The sequence below is a fragment of the Tigriopus californicus genome, chromosome 1 (genome assembly GCF_007210705.1).
Source record: "Tigriopus californicus strain San Diego chromosome 1, Tcal_SD_v2.1, whole genome shotgun sequence".
Classification (NCBI taxonomy): Eukaryota; Metazoa; Arthropoda; class Copepoda; order Harpacticoida; family Harpacticidae; genus Tigriopus; species Tigriopus californicus.
The window spans coordinates 6,535,996-6,553,400 of record NC_081440.1 but is presented as its reverse complement, the minus strand read 5'-3'; the positions used below and the strand labels follow the sequence as shown (position 1 = coordinate 6,553,400).

Genomic DNA, 17,405 nt, shown 5'->3' with positions numbered 1-17,405 from the left:
TCTGCAAGTCGAGGATTTCGATAGTGATATTGTTGAATTCAGTTTTAAAACTGTTTCAAAAGTTAAGCTGGATTGTTCAGTGTCGGGTACCTGAGTAACTTCCTCAACCTAGAAAGCTAAAGTGTGTTATGCTTCAGTGGCCACGTGAGTGTTTGGGGTCCTTCCATTTCACCTTTGTGTGAAGAGTGAAGCTGGCATTACCATATAGGTACAAGGAGTATGTGTACAGCACAAAGGACATGATGGTCTTCGAATTGCATCCATCCATCCATCCGCCCATGCAGGCATGCCTCCCCGTTTCATCCCTGTCAGTGATCTCTCTAACCCACACCCCAATCTCATTAACTAAAATGACGATTTGTGGGAGCTCTGGTGATGCTTATGGGTAATCATTGGGAGCTCGAAGGAAAAGGCTAATCACTCGAGACTACTTACAAAGGAAACGAAGCTCTTCCGCAAGTTTAAATGACGATTGCGTAGCACTGTGCGTACATACAGTAGTGAAAACCATTCGATGAGAGGGAAGACGTCTTCCCATCAAATTGAGCGGGTGTCGGTTTGTTGACAATCTCCGTCTCCAAGTTTCTTTCTATTACAAGTTTTGCAATTCAAGTTCGTCAAAAAACAAGTTCTCTCAATTTGACTGAGACAAGGAGAAATTCGCTGTGGAAGATCGAGTTTTCCTCCATTGAAACATTTCTGCCATTCAAAGACTTCAGAAAGCCTGAAGGGGTCATTGCCTCGGACTTTGGCTTCCACCGATTCAGTAAAAATGCAACTGAGAGTTGGGACTCGGATTCTAATGAATCCTGCTCAGCGATGGGAATCGGCACGAGAGCTTTTAGTATGATGTCATTATGGTCAACTCAAATGGTCAAAATTGTGATCCAGAGTATGATGATGAAGAAGCGTGCTCGAGGCGAGTTGTCATCGGAACGACATTCATGATTATTTCGCCCGGTTAAAGCTTTGACTCGTTCAACGTTCTGACAATTGAGTGAGAGTAAATCTACTATAATGCACAAGTGTGGTACACACTTCAGTGAATGCGAGTAACGGTGAAGGCAAAGGGTTGAGGAAATCAGACTTTGGTCATGGAGGGTGGTTGAGGTTGCCAAGCTCTCACAACCAAGGGATGGCAACTAGTGAAAGTTCCTGGGCAAGATGGGCGATGCAAGGCTCTTAATTAGGGTCTAGACCGTACTTTAGATACCCGTGTACGAGGACTTACATATACGAGTACGTACATAAAAAAGACTGAGGCGCATTTCAAAGCAAAATCAAAACATTCAATTCAGAGAGTTATCGAGGATGAAATAAGCATAATTTGTAAGATGAATGTGAGCATAATTGCCTCCCGACGAATACCCCTTGCGCATCTTAGGGGGTACGGAGAAACCTAAAAGGTACCAAGCCAGATAGGCGTCCCTGTAGAAATCTTATAAGTAATAGTATAGCTCTACTAGGAAACGAACCTAATCCATAAATCTTTTTCATGGCGAGGTGCGTGCAGGAGAGAATTTTCTACAATTGATGCGTAGTGCCAAGCAATTCAATGATTGTTTCGACATATCTTTTGGATGAGAAGAGTGGATTAGTGTAATTATAGAAAATCCTCTAGACTTGACCTTTTGCAGTGCCCTTTAGCTTGTTCCTTTAAAGTACCCCGAGCGTTGAACTTTGGTGGCATCAAAAGGCGACTTGGACCTCATTTTCACGGGGAATTTAGATCCTCTTCGTATGAGCTGAAATAATTGGGCGAAAAATTACGCACGGAGCAGTGGTGAGGATTAATCGACATCAACTTTTATCTGGTATGGTTATTGTTAACATTGTTTGAATCCTCTTCGTGACATGAGTGCACTCGGTAAATGTTTCGCCATCACATTTATGAGGGGGGTTCAATTTCTGGAAAGTGGCGAAAGGCATTGAATGAAATAGCCAAGAGGTTGAAATATCCGAACAGGCGTATTAAGTGATTTCTTATTCCTATTCTTGAAATGTCATGACATTAATTAGTAGAAACACTCGAGTGTTTTCTCATTGCTTAGCAGATGCATGCAGGTCTTTTTCGTATTTCATTGTTTCCGAAAGTAAATCTGGGAAAGGTAGGAGGGAGAGAGTTGAATTGACTAATCAAACCGACTGTATCCACATTGAATGCTATTTACTTAGTCAGCCAGACAATTTATCTATTTTCGACAAGATTCGCCCTGCCTCTTTTTTGCTATGCGCACAAAGTCGCTAAAACCGATTTCAAAATACGGAAACGGTATTCTTCGCCACTTTTTACTCGATTGAACTTGAAATGCGACGATCAGGTGAACGCTTGTGGTCTCAAGCCTAGGAAAGGGCCAAATATCCTTAAATGTTTGCACAATCCCTTCCAAAGAATCCAATGATCGTGCATTTTAGACCATTCAGATCACAAATAACAAACCCAAAGATCAAGAAGTTTGGAATTTGAAAACCTTTTGATCGCGCCTTCTGTCAAGTCATGATTACTTCTCCATTCTTGGCTGAGCAGAGTCGAGCACACAATCGAGAATTTCGTGGTATTTGAGACCAATGCCTTAAAGCCACCAGTTCCCAAAACTAGTGACTGATTCCCATGTTTACTCCTCGTCTAGAAATGATGGTACTTGAATCTTTAAATGTCAACTGAAGCTGAGTTTCAGTCGTTGCCAAGATCAAGAATCAAGAGAATATGGAAGTAAATAAGTATGTCTCATTCAAATTGTCTCGTCCGAACATGTATGTTGGACGGAGCAAAGTTCATATCCTTTTATGTTTTGAAGCTCACCCCTCCCATTCCAACCATGTGACCACACGTTATAACCAACCCTCCTACTAGAATGGTCCTCGACGCATCAAAGTCAGTGATGTCGTTCATGCTGCATCATGATATGAGATACCCGAGTAGCCTCGGTTATGGCCCTTTTTTATTGACTTGTCTTGTTATTTATGCGCATATTAGTTGAATGATAGGGATCTCTTGGGATGAAACTTGCCATAGACATCGGACGGACCTCTCTGGTTCTTTCATTCATTCCATCCACAGAATGGATAGCTCTGGCAAAGAGAAATATGAATCTAGGAGAGAAACTTGCAGTCAAATTGGACAGAAATCAATTTCACCACCGTTATGAATGGGCTTGTAGCAGGAGAAGTAGCGAAGAGGAGTGCCTCAGCAGGATGGTGGTCTTGTTTCCTGATCGCGAGAGGCTCGGTCGGTTTGACTTTGAACCTACGCTTTACGTACTCAAAGGTGGGATGGTGGGTTGGTTGGATGGTTGGATGGTTGGTTGGATGAATGGTCGGAACCACAGTACACCTGTGAGAGAGATTTGGAGGTAAGCATTTTTGAATTCGCTACGTCAAGTTTGTGAATTGAACGATGACTGTTCGCAAAGCTCCAGTTTTTCGGTCAATCATAAATTGAATTTGTCTGTCTCTGAATGAACGACTTATGGTTTCTTGGCCAGACTGGAAAGAGAGATGGAGTAAGGATGATCTAATAAACAATCAATAACTGGCTTTACCAACAAGCAAGAGCCTGTTGTCCTTGGGAGCAGAAAATTGAATTAGACTTTCCAAGCAACGCCCACTCTTCTTTTCATAAGTTATGAACCATGACGCAGACCACCAATACACTTCAGTACGTAATGTCTGAAATGCAGAAATCGAGAAAAATACAACCATTTGCGGAGCACCTGATGTCATGGAGCACAAGGGATGCCACATTAGCCATAGCTTAAATGTTTTAGCCAATGGCGAAAACCAGAAAATGGCTCTTTTTCTTTCCAGCCTGAATGTTTTCCCAATAGGTAGTTGGTAAAAGCAAGTTGGCCAGACTTTTTATGAGAACCAATAAACAACCCGGTGCTCACCCATCACCTTAGCCTAATAATCCCAAACATGAACTTGGCTTCAACCTTTCCGAATTCGACTTGATGAGCTTACGGTTTCACTCTGGGATTCCCGTTAATGTAGTAAGTGCATGCACACGGTCACAAAAATCCTCCCAAACTCGAGTCCAATGTCGTCCAGGATAGCCAGTCAAAATGGCTGGCCTGGCGTATTTCGTCTTAAGATCAAAACATGTTTTTCTTTTACGATTTCGTCAGTCGAGCATAATGGGTTTTGCGACACCATTTGTTATTATCATTATATCTGGAAATTGGTCCGTTTTAGCTTGCCAAATGGAAGCTATCCAAGTTAACCCAGCTGCTTAGAAGGGGTGGAAGATGGATGCGCTCAAGTGATTGTGGAAAAAAATGCAGCCAAATAAGCTACGGAATGCATCGCTTCTCAGACCTTACTCTATTTTTTTTTCTTCATCATTTTAGAGCCATGTTCCATCCATCAAGTTCAACACCATAATGGGCTGGAGGGCATGTTCAGGATTGCACTTTCTTGTACGACTTTGGAGGGTCTGGATTGCTATCCGTTCAGACACATGATCTTTAATTGCTCTAATCATAGAGTGGGTTTCCTGGGAACGCTAATGAATCGATTGAATTTGGGATTGGCCAATTATCATTGATAAGACAATAAAGACGGCGCCTTCTGGGATGGGGATGGTGTCCAGATATTCAGGCGTCCCGCCGGCATACGAACCATGTGCAGTACAATGAGGACAATGGTGATTGTAATGGATTGATTTGTTAGCTTTTTACGACAACCCAACGGGGGAAATGAGTGTGTGCGTGTGTGCAGAATGAAGGTGGAAGTTCCTTTGAATATTCGAATGGAGCAACCACACAACAGGAGAGAAATCAGCTTCAATAGAAATCGGCCTTGGAGCTGCTGAGGACGGGGATCTTTGTCAATTATCAATGCTATACGATAAGCGATATCGGCAGGATTTTTTAATCCCCGCAAGAAGAGACAAGGGGCAACTAAACAGGAAGCCACAATGAAGAGATGTATCACGTTCAGTACAGCCAAGGTTTGATGTCAGGTATGTTCTTTTCACTCCCACAGTATTGTAAGGTTTTAAGGTTCATCTCTGACCAAGCGTTTCATTGTTCTCTGTTAAGCTTAGCGTTCCCAGACAAATAGGCTCTGAACTTCTCCATGAAGTTGCCACGCTCGATCGCATCGTCTTGCGATTTACATATTGCGAGAACCAAATTGCGAGAACCAAATTGCAAGATAAGGGCCGAAAGGTTTAGGAGAAAAAATGATGACGTCCAAACCATACTTGCGTAAAACTTCGAGAAACTGAGAACAGGGAAACTTGGTCCGATGATTTATGATGATGAGGCAAGAAAAAGTTTAGGACTGAGGAAAGAGGGCAATGGCAGAAATTGTCAGGCCATCGGCTTCCACAAGTCTTACGCTGAAGATATTCTACAAATCCCACTACCATGTGCATCGGAAAAGCACCAAGGACCGAGCTAAAGTAGTCCCCCATTCCCTACTACCAATTGAACGCGAATGAAACTCGATTTCCGTCCAAACAAGATTGAGCGATCTAGAACGGACCTAAAAAATACGGTCGAAAATTTTCGGTCTAATTTGGGGCAAATCAGGCATCATCGGGACCTTAATTATGAGAATGGCTCCAGTGAAAGGTCTTCCACATAGGTCAATGGGTATTTAATACTCATTATGTCAGGGTATTTCAAAAAGATTGATGTTTAAATCATCACCAACTCAAAACAAGGCGTAATCCGGGTCCAAGAGCGTCCAAACTTTTTCCGCTTCCAGAGTGATGATTTGGCACTTGACAATAGGAGACCTTGAGAAGGAAAACCAGTTTGCGTCGGGATTCGATCGATTTCATTGAGAGCAATTTTCGGGCCCATACTTACTCATCATTAGGTCAAATTCCCACGGCTGAGAGAAAATGGGAAAAGTATCCCCGATTCTTTTGTCATTGTTCCAGACAAAGCCGTAGTGTCCTATGAAAGCGGTTGTTAATCAATCAAATTATCTGAGCTCTCCCAATCGATGTTGTTGTTTTTTGTGTATTTCTTCCAAAGGCTACTCCAATTAGATTGCTGACTAACTTGTCTTGTCCGTTAATTTCTCTTGGTTTGTCACATCGGCAAAGTTAAACGGCTTCTTTTTGGACAATATCCCAAAAATATAGTTGAGAGTCGAAACTAGTCCGAACAGGAAGGAGTGGAAACCATTTTTTGATCTTAGGTGAGCAACTAAACTGATATATAAGTTCGGGTTCACAACAAGGTATTAGTAAACGAATCCTAAATGGCCATTAGATTACTATGGACTATGGATTAGTGTGGGTTGTTGCGTAAAACACTTCCTTTACTACTTGGTGTTACTAAACCAGATATATCGTCAGTAATTCTTTCAAGTGACTAATTGATAAGTTTGTCTCACCATTTGTGTCACAATTAGATTGACTATTAAAACTGCTTCATTTTCGAACTGGTCCAGCTTCGAGACTTCCGGTCTTTCCTAAATTTTACCGCATGATCATACATTGATCCCTTATTATTTTTATCTCTCCATTTCAAAGGGTCATCCAATCAATTAACCCCTTTAGGATTGCTTCCTTTCTTATAATTATGCGTCTTCGTACGAACTAAATGCCGACATTTTTGGCTTCTTTTTTAAAGCATCCATTACCTTGGAGAATATCATTAGGACTTTCCATTAAGATTTATTCTGGGACAAAGGAGCCATTAGACAACAGTGCCTCATAGAGAATTCTAGATTCGCACAAATGTGATCAACCTTTGTGGCTCTAAGCAACCCTATATTAATCCATGTCCCCTTTACTACGAAAAACTAGACATATTCAATGCCAAAAGGTTTTCGAACTAAAATTCTGACATTGGCATCGAAAACAAAACTGATGAAAGTATGAGCCCCTTTAGGCAAACTCTCACTTTCTTGTTAAGACCATGCGCACGTGGAAGACTGGCCATCAGAGTTATTCTTTCGTTCTTTGGCCCTTTCTTATTTATCATAACTCCTAAGAAAAGGGATATTGATGCTGTACTTTGAAATATGCATAAAAGAAGAGACATGGAGAATCAAAATAATTAAAGCCATCCCAACATATCATTCTGATTGGAACAAACTTAAAAAAGACAAAAAAGGACAATGAACAAAAGTTTCTGAAGCTTACTATTTGAATCATCAGGATTAGACCTATTCACATAGGATGACTAGCATCTATTCTTTAGCGAATCAAAGAGCCAAACTGAGGAGGGTCTCGGTTTGAACACGAAAGTGAATAGCCCCGTTTCACTTTGATCCTAGTATCCTCGTTTTATGGGCCTAGACAATGTTTTGCAATAGTTTCACGCATCAAGCTCGGAGAATGTTTTTACGACAAGATTAGTCGAGTGCGAGGAGGGGAGAATTGACCGATTTGATGGATCTCAAAGCCTCTAACAACGAGGTGTCCGATAAAGCGAGTGTGATCTTGCTTGTTTTTCCCATCGATCAACCGTCCTCTGACCTGATTATGACCTCGTTCAAGATCCCAATTTCATAATTGCTCGAGACTCCAATCGATGACTGCCACTGACTTGGGAGGGAGGAAGGGTGACTTTTTTGAAAAGGTTCAAGTAATGCACACGATTACGAGCATCCGAATCCCAGCCTACGAACCAAGCAAAAGCTCATTGAGCTTCTTTGTTGCGCACCACATGCTGTACTATATTCGTGCATTACATGAAAGACACGGACAAGCCAAAGGTTACTCTTGGCCACGAACTTTCTCCCACGTGAGTACTGAATGAAAGTAGTTTGAACTCTGAGCGAAATCCAGGACCTCGGACTATAATTTATGCGGTCACGTTTTCCCTTTTTTTTACTGTGAAACGATGACATCCCTCCGTTCCAGCATTAGGGTCTTTAAAAGGGCCTCGCAACCCTTAATCCTAGATATTGTCCATTGTTCGAATACGTAGGTATACGGACAGCTCGCATTATGGATGAGGGTCGCCATTTGTACGTACAGCATATCTGAACTTGAGTCACTCACTCTGACCTGATATAGAGAAGAGCGTGAAATTTGAATGGCAGGCCCTCCATTCGTTGAGCCCTCCTCCATTGCATGCCAAATGCAGAAGTGTTCACGACCTAATGAGGCGTACCATCTCTGTTCATGGATATCAATCCCATATTTTCAATCTTTCGGTGACATTTCAACATCTCCGGAAGGTCGTTACGTATTCATGTACCGTACCACATGAAGGAGTGTGAAGTCGTTAGTGTTCCATTAGACCCTGTGAATAAATGCCGTTTTGAAAAGCTCTGGGAAGGTCGATAACGGAGCTGCCTCGGGTTTATCTCTCAACCAGATCCCTCTATCTCTGGCTGGATCCTTTTAAAAGTAGCCATCATCTGTGGTGCTTTCTCACGAAATCATATTGTTTGAGCGTGCCGGCAAATGGTAATTAAATGTTAGTTGTGTCGAAACATCCCACATCGTCAAACCTTTTCCATATCCCGCACAATCCCCTAATCCCCCTCAGTTGTTGGTGGTGATGGTGGGGTGGTAGGGTTGAGTAATCACTTTCCAATTCAATCCAACTTGAAAAAAAACATTTCCAGCGAGCTGGATGCACATGCACCACAAGTTTGTACAAACGCTAGGATGACAAATTGCGAAGGCTTTTCTGGTGAATTAATGATAGATTCGAATTGCTCTACTTCTTTCAGGTCAAAACCATCATGAAGTTAAAGTTAGCTCCAATTGACTTGTTAAACTTTGATATCATCAATATTGGCCATGTTTCTATAGTTCGAGGAAAAAAGGAGATGTTTCGGTAAATGGTCAACAAGTTGTGAAAACAGATTGTCGAGTGTGCGACCCAATATAACACAACTTTATAGAGATGTTCTAGTATGATTTTACTACTTACCAGTATGACATAAATCTCGAACAAGGCAGATTTTGACAAGTCAATACGCAGGAATGAAACTTTGGTCCTCTTTTATGAGTCAGGTTTTTTCTCTCGCCTGTTCACATTGTGCAGAAAATAAAAGTAGCTTTTGCATGGATTAGTCGAACGGATGATGGGGCAAGCAAAGTTTAGGAGCTGGCACACGAATTACCGCAGCAATACTTGCACAACCGTGAAAGCATAGAGCATATTTGGTGTGAGTGTCAATCCATTCAGGCCTGAAAAGTCTAAACTCTAAGCATTCCGAACAAAGAATAAATATTCTGGTGTTAGAGCCTGACATACCGTATTGAGCATCCTCAAGAATGTCGACTATTTCTCTTCAAAAACTGAATGAGTTCGGAACAATTGCTGAGGAAGGATGATGTTTTCAATAGAAATGAGAAAATGATAACGAACTGCGTTCTCCTCGTGTTTTTGTGTTTTGGATTTTTGGATAGAATACAACTCTCAACAAATTCATATGGAGATGAATCGTGTTCGAGCTAGAAAACATTTATTTACTGGTACATTCCTCATATCCATGGTAACCTAAATCCTTTTTTTTCCCTCAGGCATTCGATGTAAAAAGAAAAGCAAAACCTTTCTCAAGTGAACTTGTTGAAGATGAAAACGTTGAGCATCAAGTCAGTAAGAGGAATTTTTAGCCGCTTAGTGAAGTTAGTAAGATATTCACTACATTTTTTCTTCCGCAATCTCCCATCAGCAAGTCATTAAAAGACATTGCAAGAAATTCAAGTCATCTAAATCCGTGGTGGAATGACTAAGATGGAACAAATGCCACTCGATCTATTATGTGAGTTTCGTCTCTTGTAATAGAGAAAACTAGCTTAAAAGAAAGCCTTAAGAATCCAAAATATAGATCAACGGAAGAGATGAAAAAACTAACGAACATATTGAAGGCTTCGTCTATCATGTATTTGATGATATTGTAGATGATATGATTACCATGATTCAGTCCTAAAAATATTCCTTTCGTTGCTTACATCAAGCATTTGTTGAGACCTATATTAGCTACGTATTACCTATAGACCCCTTATTTGCAACGTCACACTGCCCAAACAAAAGGGCAAGAAGCACGATGGATTGCTGAATAAACTACTAGAAACATACCATGAGAGCGATTTCTTTTCCGGACATTACGTGACCCGGGTCACCAATTGTACATAAGATTTTGATAGAATCAACCAAAAGTAATACAAACGCATTATAACTCACTAAAGATAAATCCGCCCAATGGGGCCATTATTTGGTAGAGGCTGACTCACAAAGCGCCCTCTGAAGTCTGGAACGTAAACCATATTCCATGCAGCGTAAGGCCCTCATTACAGTTCACTCTTAGAAGAGTTCCAATCACATATTTCAAAAGGGCATCATTCTCACCCAATAGTTCCATCCATGCATATCCCATCTTTGAAAGTCTGATTGTACGAGTACAACGGATTGACTAATACCCAACAAACCTGCGGAATTTTGGATTCTAGAAGTTCTCAAAATTCTGTTCAATTGCAAACATACCATCTGGGAAGCCACACCACATTACTAGAACCATTGGGTGATGCAGAACCGCCCATCTGTACTCGCTCATCTCAAAATTACCTTTACTCACATCAGACCATTCTCAGGCTCAGCGAAGAAGTTAGTTTCCAACTGCGAAATGCTCGCTGGAGTCCCTGATCTTTTGGATGCATCATGTTCAGATCAGGTTGCCAGAGTGAGAGTACGGAGAATGGTAGTGCCTACCTACAGACTGAGTATGAAAGTGAGTGAGACGAGGCAGTGGGGGGGAAAGACCGGAAGATGAGAAATGAGATGTTGAGGGCGAAGAAGAAGATCATGATCATTGCCATATGAATAGCTTGCTTTCTTACTTGTCAGTCCTCCTCCCACCGACTTGAAAATGCAGCTAGATAATCACAAAGACGTACCCACTTAGATTCCTTAGGAACAATTCAAGTAATGGCTTCATTGCTTCATGAAGAATACATCACAAAGTGGAATTAGTTTCTGTGAATCTAGACGTTTCTTTGAACCATTTTTGGGAAGACCAAAGTCTCAATTTTTCTCCAAATTCCAAAGCCAAATGAAAAATCTTGGCTTCCACACTTTATGAATGTCAGAGCATAATTCAAACTGAATGAGAAGAAGAAAAAACATGCCAAATTGGTGGGGTTTGGAGAAAAAGCAATATATAGCACGTAGTCACCAATACTGATTTGATTTCCGTGCACCTCAGTCCATAATTTTCTCTCACCAGAGTCACCTTCCACTCTTATCGTGCTCAATCAGAAGTGAAAATGAAAATGAGCCCCTCTAAAGCTCACGACTTCGATTCCAATTCTATGACTGTCAGGTTTAGAGATCGATATTTGGCCTGCTCTTTAACACAGTCTGTGCGAGTACATCTCCAAGAGATGATTGTCAAATCCAAACTTTAAAGCTTTTGGCAGAAAATAGACAGAGGGTTCACTAAGACCGGAAGTTGAGAGCTGCTTCCATTTTAGAACGACCGGCACAAGTTCTAGTTCAATGGAGCTAATATGCACCCGAAAATAAACAGACTTTGACTCTTGTTATTAGGCAGATCATCAAGATTGAACACCGTGGATAGAAAATGTGGTCCAATTACGCCAGCTCAGTTTTGACACTACATGTCCACAAATTGGAGACTCGTAAAGACGTAATCGTGAGACCGATTCGAAATGCCAATGTGCCTTCCGAACATGGTGGACTTGAAATTGGTGGCAAATTACGTGCATTGGAACTTGAGTATTTGCTTCACGCAAATCTTTCGAGTGAACGAGATTTATGCAGATAAAAGGAAGCATTTGTTTGATCAAGCCTCGTATTTGCGCTCTCTCGTTGGGACCTGAAAACCTGAAAATTCAAGAATTTTTCAAGGCTCAGCCTGCCAATATCAAATTGCTTCAAGGATACCACGGGCAAAATGGACGTTTTTTGCCGACTCGAAATGACACAAGAGGTATCGGTTATTAATTTTCTCTTGGCATGATTTGCATGTGAGCTGAGCACCCTGGAGGCTGGCAAGGTTCAGCACTACGCACATGGTAAAGGAGTAAGTATGTATATAGCATAAAGGTAAATGTTACGAGCGGCCTCGAGATCTCCACCCTCATCAAATCCGTGCTCGAAATGACAAATTGAAAACGGGACTTGGTGCTTTTTTTTCCTTTGCCACTCACTGTACTAGATTGGGGTTTTGAGAGGATATCATCGTGGCAATTACGATTTCCCTCTCATTACACTAGAGTAATGGGTTTGAAAGCCTCAGCTAGAATGATTGAAGCGCCATATTTTGCACATCCCCAAGCACAATCATATGCATGAATAACATTTCAAGAGCATTTTTTCCGAATGTAACCTGCTACTCATTCATATTTCATTCATAACCCTTTCTCCTCCAAATTGAAAACAACCGAATCACTTTCCATTACTTGGCTGAAACGACAAGGAGATTTCGAGATGGCTTTAATTAAATTCCCGTATGCGTTTGAAGTTAATTGCCATTGTGAGGCTCAGGTCCATGTCAAGGCCGTGAGACGGATAAACCCGAGCCCAAATGGTCTTTTGTCTTTAAAAAGTAATGATTTCGCCAAATTTAGTTAATGATCAAGATTATCTTTTGATTATAGATTCCCGTGCTGGCATTGGTTAAGTCCCTGCATGCAGTAGAAGTACGACTTTTCGTCATCATCACCCATACATCCATGTCCCCGTTACCACATCGGTGAACATCCTCGAACCAATCCTTGTGGTATACCAAGTCATGATTGTGGTTTGCAACCGAGAAAGCTGATGAAACCTTTCGTCTGGTCTACGTCGTTGAGAAGAAGAAACCTGTGGATGATTGGATGGCTAGTCTTGGGTGGTTTGTGAGCCCTGAGCTCTGCCAAAGCCACTCCATTTGAGATGGGGCTTATTGGCTAACAATCCATTAGAAGCCAAAGGACATTTCCCTTTCGACACACTCTCGCCTTCAATCAGGGTGGTCGAGCATCGAAATGAGCATTGCGTCTCTGAGGCTGAGGAGATCTATGTCGGTATCGCGGTTTACAGACGAGATGTACCATAGGTAGGAAACGAGCGTTTACACCACATCCCGCCCGGCTGATGTGGTCCACCTATTCGGGATCTTAGAACATGTGCAATGTTAGATTGGCTTCATGAGCTATTATCGGTACGTATAGGTAAGGTCTCTTTGGCAGCAATAATCAATCAAAGGGAGCAATGAGTGGAAAAACAAATATGACCCTGTGATTGTGGGGCGAGGTAAAAAAAGAGTTAAGGACCTCCAATCTGAAGGTTGACCTTGTGTGTAGGATTTGCTGGGTTCCGTGGTTCTTCTGAAGCCAAATCTGGTTCCGGGATGTTTCAGGATGTCATGTTTGACTGAAGCATTCTTATCAAAATACAGATTGTTCAGGTTTCTACATGAAAAGGTTGGTCAATTGAAATGCTTGCCTCTCACGCTACATTATCAGAGGGGTTTGAAATACTGCAACAAATAACGCTTTTACTTAACGACGTGGTCAAGTATCGAGCTCAATCCGGGTCAGTTATCATCTCAATGGAACAATAGTGAACTCTGTAGCTTAGATTTTTAATTCCTTGTTTGCACTTGGTTATGGTCTTGAATGTAAATTAGGCGCCGTTAAAATTATACCCAAAATACCAAGGTCCAAAAATCTTTTTAGAATTCAACTTTGCCAAAGGCTGCAATCCCAATTTTATATGTAGCTACTGCATTGAGACATTACTGTACTAAGGGAAACCTACTTCCTCATGTTTAAAGACATTCCAGTTTTGATCCCTTGGCTCGATTTGAATCACTGAATCCTGTTATCATGAAATGGTGTTTTCAGCTTTTGGTCGTTCTCTACATGGAAAATATCAGGAAGGAAATTTCAATTTCATTTTAGTGCAGCATAGAAAAGCATCTCGAGGTTTGAAATGATTACAACAGTTTTTCCATCTAGCCAATCATTCTGATGATTGCATGATCTTGGCCACTAGAATGAAATACGACCCATTTGGTGAATGATCAGTCGTGTTGTATTCCCAGATATCTCTTGCGATGCAATTGGGTCAAGCAATCCCCCTTTTCTTTGTTCGTGGCTGAGGGCACCGTCATTTTGCAATAAAGTTCTCTCAAATTGAATTAAGACTAAATTGAGGCCGTGACCCTCCTCCAAATTTAGCACAAAGACATATGAGATAAAAAAGGGAAGAACAAAGAGCCTGCCAAACAGGACAGATTGTGATCATTATCTCCATTTGCATAATACACATCACGGTCCTAGCATGATAGATTTTACAAGCGTTAAGTGAAATAATGGTCCTGAATCAATTTGTCTCTTTTTCTAATCATATCCCGTAGATTATCCCAATTTCGTAGCTAGTGCAAAACAAAAATAAATGATCTGAACTTGTTTTGCTTGCTAATATCGTTTAAAACGGCATGTTCTGAAAACATCTGGATGAAGTTCCATACAAATTGGCGCATTTGTTATGAAGCTATGATTCTCAATTGAAGAATATAATCCTTTCCTCGTAGCAAATTATTTTTCTACGAGACCATTTGAAGTTTTTGTTGGAATATCACTTATGACAAAACCGAGCATTTTAGAAATTTGGTTCGCGTACCACAGCAGTATTTATTTACGCCTCAAAATGATGCTGAAGATTTTGGGATGTTGACCCAGGATTACCCTGATCTGCACTTGGATGGACGACAACTTCATCCTGCAAGTTTTCAAGGTCCCCGAGATATGAGGTCCCTCTGTTGTTGGTTGTTCGTAAATCCGGCTGGGGAATAACGTGAAAAGTAGGAAAGGGAATTCCAGCATCCATGAATATTTTATGCACCATTGGCTGGATAGAACTCTCTGTTTAGGTTTTAAGTACGTCCTTCTTAGATTCTGGGTACTGCAATATCTGAGACAGAAACGACAACACAGGGACTAAAAATCACGAAGAGGAGCTTCTGACGTTAACGTAGGAAGTAGTGGACTTTAGGCAATCCCACCTTCCCAGAACTATCTAGTTGGAAGTATATTAAGACGAAATTAACGATTGAAAGATTTGATCTGAAGCAGAAAAAATACAGGATGTACTGTACTGTTTATTACGAATAACAGGGATCAAGCAATTTAATTCCATATTGTTATCTTTTTCATTATTGATCAAGAGTAGCTTGTCAGTCTACAGTTAGTTAATGCTACTCAAATTGTATATCAGAACAACTGACATGTGATATGTTAATATGGAAGCATTTGTACAGGCTTTGAATACGAACTGTTACTTCGTTTGATCAAAAGTAACACTTGAATATCGAGAAGTATCTTATATTATCATATGGGTTGATTGATCGATCCACCTGATCCAACCAATTCCAAATAACAGCTTCTTCTGGTACTAAACTGAAGATGAATAATTGACGCTTGCCTTCAGTTTTCTACCTTGAATGACGCTTATCTCGGCATGTAGAGATGCCTTCATAGTAGAACCATCAAGTTATCCAGCAAACGCATGTAGATGTAGCTACGAAAGTTTTTGAAAGACCTCTACCGTACGTGTAACTTAGGTTACTGTGAGCAAGCTGACAAGCGCTTTTACCTGGTTTACCTGGCCTGATTAGCTAGGATAAGAATTTCTCTTCCTACTCCATATGAAACCTCAAGGGTGCAGAAGATGTTTTGCTAGCTCAAAATGTCGCCAGAGACTCTGTTATAGACGAGTATGGACACTGCAGCTGAACGTGAACCATGAACGTTCCCCATGCGAGCTTTTTCTTGAAGCAAGGCCGGTTTTACGTGTCGGTTTTGTCTGTGGGTGTTCTATTGTTGTTCATCAAAGAGCTCGTGTTTTCAAGACCAAAAACTTCGTCAGCATCTATTGAGGATGAAACCATGAGTGAATGGCGACGGTCCCCTTTGTGGGTCGAGGACCAAAGGCCTCAAATAAATCCCCACAAATTCCAATACCTGAAAAACCATCCTTACTATTGCAACAACAACGAGATTGATCTCCTAATCCTCGTATCATCGGCCCCTGACCATTATGAAGAGCGTGAGGCCATTCGAGCCACATGGGCGGCCTCGGGGGCTTTGGAAAAGTACAGAACCAAAGTTTTGTTTCTTTTGGGACAAGGCAAGGAACAACAAACGCTTGTTGACCAAGAAAGCAATCTATGTCGAGACATCATCCAAGAGGATTTTCAGGTAAAAAGAAAACAAAAGGTCAATGGGGTTCAAATAGAAATTGGATAGTTCCAAGGAAAAAAGAAGTGCCTCGTTCCTTCATTATTGACATTTGCCTCTCCTGCGTTAGGATTCCTATTACAATTTGACTCTGAAAACGGTAATGGGATTAAAATGGACGGCGATTTTCTGTCCTCAAGCCAAATACGTATTAAAAACGGATGATGACATTTTCGTCAATGTGCCTCTTCTTCATGCTGCCCTGAAGGCTCAACAAACCAATCAAATTACAGGTACAATCTAACCTTTAGAAACTGAATCCTAGTGGATACACTCACCAGCTTTACTTCCAATCAAAATTCACTTTACAGGATGCATCAAAAACAGTCCCATTCACGGGTTCCAGCCCATTCCATCGGGCGATAATCCCCAACCTATGGACATGATGCCACCCGCACATCCAGCCTTCACAGCAGGCGCGGGCTACATTTTGCCTGGGCCCTTAATTCCGGAGCTTTATATCGCTGCTTTAAACACGAAGTTCTTGCCCATTGAGGATGTGTTCACAACTGGACATTGTGCCAAACGGATCGGAGCTCACCCGCCACTTCACGATTCCAGGTTCTCTTGTGGAGAAATGGTGACTCGTGAATGTCAAATGTCAAAAATGTTTACAGGACACAAAGTGACACCCGAGATGCAGTTCTCCATCTTTGAGACCTTGTCAGAGCAAATATGCAAATGAATAAATTAGGTATTCATTCTGTTCGTGATCTTGGATCATTAGCACTCCTTAACAAATGGCGCATGGGAGAGCATAGTTGGTGTGGTTGGAAACAAGGGTCAGATTTGCACTCATTTGGTAAACAACCGTTAGAGATTAAATCTATTTTAGGGTGGTTTCTGGAAACAAATCTGATTCTGTAATGGAAGGAAATCCTCTAAAAGGAACTCAATAAGCATTTCTGGGTTAATGGACATTTTGGGATCCAAATCCTGTGAATACACGAGCATGAAATAACTTTTCTCCCCACATTACTTGGTCCTTCGATTGGATTGTTCGCAAATCCTTGTCAACCATAAATCCTATGTGGCTTTGTCAATTACTCTACACGGTGCATAAAATAGTGTTAGATATGATTCAAATGCGCACATCAAACACTGAACCTAACCGGATTATTAATATCGTAATAGTCATAGAAGGGTTCAATGTATGTTCATCAAATATGCCTCTCTCATGTTTTTCAGTCATCATTTTCAGAAACAATCAGTTTCTGGAATCAATCAG

At 41.2% G+C, this 17,405-nt stretch overlaps 1 protein-coding gene and 1 long non-coding RNA gene across 2 annotated transcripts; one reads left to right on the top strand and one right to left on the bottom strand.

Annotated features, from left to right (window-relative positions):
* Positions 1-7: 7 nt before the first annotated feature.
* Positions 8-561, bottom strand: LOC131884842 (uncharacterized). Its single transcript, XR_009373758.1, has 3 exons — positions 436-561; positions 173-345; positions 8-108 (listed from the first exon to the last, which is right to left on the bottom strand). It is a non-coding gene; the product is annotated as an uncharacterized LOC131884842 (long non-coding RNA).
* An 11,078-nt stretch (positions 562-11,639) lies between these two features.
* Positions 11,640-16,907, top strand: LOC131877302 (beta-1,3-galactosyltransferase 1-like). Its single transcript, XM_059222914.1, has 3 exons — positions 11,640-16,138; positions 16,248-16,410; positions 16,489-16,907. The coding sequence occupies exons 1-3, from the start codon at positions 15,683-15,685 to the stop codon at positions 16,860-16,862; spliced, it is 993 nt and encodes a 330-aa protein (XP_059078897.1). The 5' UTR covers positions 11,640-15,682; the 3' UTR covers positions 16,863-16,907.
* The last annotated feature ends 498 nt before the right edge of the window (positions 16,908-17,405 follow it).